Genomic DNA, 5884 nt, shown 5'->3' on the forward strand with positions numbered 1-5884 from the left:
CCAGTAATGAGCGGGAAATGTGGTTCCACTGATCGCGCAAGTTGGTTTGTTGAAGAGTGCTCTCTCACAGCACTTGTGAGGGTCGAGCGCCGAATTCATTGGCCGTCTGTTTTGATTGCAGCTTTTCGACGTTGAACTTTCATTGCATTGTTGGGGGCCCTTTTTTTGCTGCTCCGAGGTTGGGTCGTGTATTGGATGCATCAATATAGTAGTGCGAGTCCACAAACATGGAAGCATGCCTTCCGTCTATCATAACATGCTCGTTTTGGTTTCCGGTTTTTCGATGTGGAGACATCCATGTAGCTTGATGGATCCTTTTATGCTAAAACCCAGTAATACATACTGCCAAGTTTCGGGCCCCGGCGAAGTCGATCATCCTCGCTTTGATGCGGATTGTGGATAGACTTTCGTCCACTAGAGTGAACGCCGGTCTCTCTCCCACCACAAATCAAACACCGATTTGCACTCCTTTACGTGGCAACTGTAGTAGACGTCGCAAGGCTCCACGCTTACCTTCCTCGCCCCATCCATCGCATTTCGTGGATGGCGGTGATGTTAGCCTTTATTTTTCCCTAGGACATCAACCAGCCGGGCAGAGGCACCATCCCGATTAAGGGTTCGGATATTCCAAGTGCATACCTCAAAATCATAGTCCTGCCTATGTTTGCCGTGATCGTCATCAAAAGAAGGGGGTATCACCCGAGGCATGTGGTTTTTTTTCATTGGGCAGGGTTTTAACGTGGCGGGACCCAAACCCAGCGCACGCGGGCCACTCCCAGTGGAATGGCAGTCAAAAGCTTTGCAGTACTGGGAAATGTACAAAACATAGTGGTCAAAAGCGAATATCTCAACTAAACCCTGATGTATTTTTTAAATTCATAGCTCTACATACCTGTATAGTAAACCAAATAGCCGGGCCAGACGTTATTCAAAATAAAAAATGTAAAAAAATAAACGTTTTTCCGTATACTCTGTAATATTCCTCCGCAATTTTGAAAGGTAAACTAACAATTTATAATCATTGCTTTGCAGCGAAATATCTTCTCTTAAATTATATACATAGGTATGTATAAATATGAGGACGTATTGAACATTGCCCCTACCTGGCTACCCAGGGACCGAGAACAAATTGTATGATCGAAACTAAATGTCGTTCTCGTAGTTTTGTTCCCAAGAACGCGTCAAAACCAAAATGAAAAGAAAACTGACGGGAACGTTCTCGATTGGAATTATATAAAAACAAAACCCTGTGGAACGTTCCCAGAGAGAGAAAAATGCGAACAATACTTTCGGAAATATTTCTAGGAGAACAAAATGCTAAAGTTAACGAAAGGTTTAGACGCGAACTTTTCTTTCACAGAAAATGAAAAATTGTTCCATAAATGGACAGTTCACCATTATGATAAACGATCTGGAAGTTGAAATGATCCAGCTTTCCTCTGCTAGGAATTAACATCCGTAATTCTCACTGAAAAAACTTTTCCTCCGAACACGAAGACGCCCCTCTCATTCTTAACGTTAAGTTTTCAAAACGTTTGTTCTCGCCTTGTTGTCTAGCAAGACGTATGTGTTTTATTTTTCGCTTTGTGTATTACGGCTCACCTTGGTGTTGATTTTTGTAGAGTAGTTACTTATTATCATTAATAGTACATACATGGCGTATGAGTAACATTCTTACCTAATCATCTATCTATATATATATATATATATATATTAGGCCGGGTCGATTTGTGGGGAGGCAAAAAAATCGCCCATTGCTCTGTGAAAATCATATTCTAGGGATCAAAATAAGAAACTTTGCCGAAGGAACCATACCTCTAAAACGAATTCTGATGTCCCCCAATTTGGGTCGAACTTTTGGGTAGGGGCAAATTTTGAAAAATCCCACTTTGACCCATTTAGAGTGCTCCAATCGAGTCCAAATGTATGACCGACCCCCACTAACTTTGGAGGCCCGACCCACCGATGCCAGTGGCACACCCCCTGGAACCCCCCTGGGGGTTCACCATACAAACATTTCAAAAAATCGCCGGTTTTGCACTTTACATGAAAAAATCAGCGAAATGCCTATGTTTTTTCTTTTTGGAGTTTATTTTTCTCTTTAGAAATTTATTTAGTCAGAACATATGTAAATGAAAAAATGAATTTAACTTAGTAATAGAAAAGAAATTAAAAAAAATTATTAGAAATTAGCGTTTTTACAACCCTTTTAAAACCAAGGCATCACTGTGATGCATTTGCATGTCGTAAACATAGTTGTGTGGGTTTTTTATTCAACCGTTTTAAAAAATGAAGGTATCACTGTGACACAATTGCAAATCGGAAAATTGCTTGTGTGCGTTTTTTAAGACACAGCTGCATGTCGTAAACTTACTTGTGTAGTTTTTTTATAGCACCTACTTAAGAAATGAAGGTTGTTTTTACAACCCTTTTTGTGGGTATTTTAAGGCACCTTCTTAAGAAATGCGCGTTTTTTGCAACCATTTTAACAATTAAGGTATCACTGGAATGCACCGCAACCCTTTTAAACAATGAAGGTATCACTGTGACACAATTGCAGATCGTAAAATTGCTTGTGTTGTTTTTTTTAAGCCACCACAAGACACAGCAGGTAGAATTGAAATTACCATTTCATTCTTATTACCTCGTCTCGTAGACCATATATAACGCAACAGTTTTTGTGAATGCATTAAGTCGTTGTGAAGAACTCAAAGTGTGAAGTGCTAATTTCAGATAAAAAAATATTTCAAAAAAAATAATAAGTGAAGTGACCATTCCAAATCAAAAAGTTTACAATGAATCCACCATCCTCTACACCGCAAGATGAAGCAACTACATCAACAACTATCGAAAACCCAATGAGTCATATACCCAAGCATGATGTTACTGTTTTTGGTGTGTCTACTGATTTAACTGATCTTAATTTACCAACCCATCTGGATATCTTGAGATATTATTTTTACTTAAGCGAACGTGCTAAAACAGAACAAAAAAAGTTTTCCCATAAATCATTCACTATTCAAGTACAAGATAAGTTGATTGGAATTTGGGAAAAACTTGGTATGGAAATAATGCTGAAAAAAAGTGTATTTAATAAATTGAATAAATTGCTTGACAAGTATCAAGAGCAAATCAAGAGAAGAAACAACACCCAACAATTTACAGAGTATGTAAAATCTCTGGAAACAATTTTTTACATTGGAACATGTAAATGCGATTTGAAGGCAGCTCCATGTGCATGCGGCTGGGTTCCCGAACGCCTCAAAGAGTTCATGCACGATCAACATAATCAGAGAAGACTAACAATGGATGCATTTGTGATGGAAACTGAAGAGCAAGGAGCAACGTCTATGTCATCAATGCCAACATACCAAGATCCCGATGATTCAACATACGCACCGCCACCGGTTCAAGAAGATATGGATAGAAGCACAAGTTCACAATACACAGAGAGATACGATTGTTTTAACTTTGCCTTGGTATGTGACAGATTTGGTGTGCCTGACAGAGTAGCATCAGCATTGGGAACCGCTCTTTTGCAAGATTTTAAAATTAAAGATAAGCATGGGAAACCTCTCATCATGGATAAATCGAAAGTTCGCAGAGAAAAAGAGAAATGCAGACAAGAAGTGCTTCGCAAACGGTTAGATGATACCAATTTGTTAGCGTTTTCATTCGATGGCAGAAAAGATGATACTTTAACGATAGATAAAATTGATGAGAAGTATCATACTAGGATGGTAAAAGAACCTCATCTTGTTATTTTGAGAGAACCCAATTCTGAATTGATTGGTTACGTAAGACTGGAACATGAAACCGCTGAATACAAAACAACCAAATTAAATGGTTTTTTCAACGATAAAAATATATCACTGGATGCATTAATTGGAATATGCACTGACGGTGAGCCAACAAACACTGGCCCACACGGTGGAATTATACGACGATTCGAATTGCTGTTAAAAAGACCATTGCATTGGTTCGTTTGCCTTCTACACTTCAACGAACTTCCGTTTCGGCATTTGTTTGAAGCTTTGGATAAATCAACCAGCACTGGACCAAGATCGGCAACCGGAAAACTGAGCCGTCAAATCGAAACTTGTGAAACTCTTCCGGTAAGTTATTGCTATCACTCATTTATTATAATTGTCAACCATTTTTAATTATTTTATTATTATATATTTTCAGGTGGTGGACGGCTTCCAGAAAATTGAGTTGCAAAATATGCCCCCTGCTCCTGAAAAAATTGAATTTTCCACCGATTCGAAGTACTTATACGACATGGCCCATGCAATTTCTAGCGGCGTGGTTCCGGTGGATCTGGCTAACATCAAACCAGGGAAAATTGTACATTCTCGGTGGCTCACCAAGGCCGCTAGATTATTGCGATTATATGTGACAACGGAAAATCCAGATGCAAATTTAAGAATTCTGGTTGAATTTATAATTAAATGTTATGTGCCAATGTACTTCAATATCAAGTATTACAGCTCTGTCGTGTACGGCAGTGCATTATTTTTCAAGTTCATTGGTTGGTCACGATTTCTAGAACCTCGTTTACGCAAAATTGTCAATCAAGTAATTAAAGATAATTCATATTATGCGCATTCGGAAAATATCTTGTTATCAATGTTGTTTGATGATAGCAAAGAAAAGCGCGACTGTGCCATCAAGAAAATTCTACGCTATCGAACCGATGTTGACGAGCCAATGGAACTTAGAGTTTATAAAAAAACAGATATAAACTTTAATTGCACAAGTTATACGGAAATGATCAATTTGAATGATATAAATATCGTATTTGAACCACCATTCACGCGAAGCATTCCGTACGATACATTGAAAGAATATTTAAATCAAGATGATCCACCGTTTAATGATCCAAAAATTCCATCACACATACAAGGAACGGAACGACATGTTCAATTGCTAGCTAGCGTTTCCAAACGGGTTATACCGGAAAATGTAGAGGCTGTTATGGCGACGACATTAGAGAGCCGTGCGAAATTGCCCAGACTTGAAAGTAAAAAAGACTTCAAACAATAATTTTTTTTAGTTTCTTTTCTATAACTCACTTAAATTAATTTTTTCATTTACATATGTTCTGACTAAATAAATTTCTTAAGAGAAAAAATAGATATTATTATAAATAAATAATAAATATTATTATAAATAAATAAATAAAAATAAAGAAAAAACATAGCCATTTAGCTGATTTTTTCATGTAAAGGCCAAAAATGGTGATTTTTTGAAATGATTGTATGGGGAACCCCCCAGGGGAGTTCCAGGGGGTGTGCCACTGGCATGGGTGGATCGGCCGTCCAAAGTTAGTGGGGGTCGGTCATACATTTGGACTCGATTGGAGCACTCTAAATGGGTCAAAGTGGGATTTTTCAAAATTTGCCCCTACCCAAAAGTTCGACCCAAATTGGGGGACATCAGAATTCGTTTTAGAGGTATGGTTCCTTCGGCAAAGTTTCTTATTTTGATCCCTAGAATACGATTTTCACAGAGCAATGAGCGATTTTTAAATCGACCCGCCCTAATATATATCTATATATAACTTTTGAACCACGACACGGAATCGCACGAAACTTCGCATACTTATTTGTTTTTAACACGGGAAGGTTATAGGTATGGTTTGTTTGTAAATATGGTGTCAATTTTGCGAGGGGCGTGGCACCTTCCATAGGCCTGCAAATATTTAATCAGCTATACCTTCGGAACCACAAGTCACATGAACTTGATACTCGGTATGCAGACATATGTATCTATGGTAGGTGCTTATAGTAAGGTATATATAAATGACTTTGCAGGAAGGGGCGTGGCATATCTCATAGTACTGGAATTTTTAATCAGCCATGACTTCGGGACCATAAATCAC

The 5884-nt window shown here is 38.2% G+C and overlaps 1 protein-coding gene across 1 annotated transcript; it reads left to right on the top strand.

The window, feature by feature from the left end:
- The first annotated feature begins 2350 nt into the window (after positions 1 to 2350).
- LOC108362022 (uncharacterized) lies at positions 2351 to 5091 on the top strand. The gene is made up of 2 exons (XM_017614847.1): positions 2351 to 4115; positions 4189 to 5091. Exons 1-2 carry the CDS (start codon positions 2796 to 2798, stop codon positions 5044 to 5046), a joined length of 2178 nt encoding a protein of 725 aa, XP_017470336.1. The 5' UTR covers positions 2351 to 2795; the 3' UTR covers positions 5047 to 5091.
- Positions 5092 to 5884: the final 793 nt, after the last annotated feature.

Source organism: Rhagoletis zephyria, unplaced genomic scaffold, assembly GCF_001687245.7.
Source record: "Rhagoletis zephyria isolate East Lansing unplaced genomic scaffold, Rhagoletis_zephyria_1.1 Rzeph_scaffold_00020, whole genome shotgun sequence".
NCBI classification, from domain to species: Eukaryota; Metazoa; Arthropoda; class Insecta; order Diptera; family Tephritidae; genus Rhagoletis; species Rhagoletis zephyria.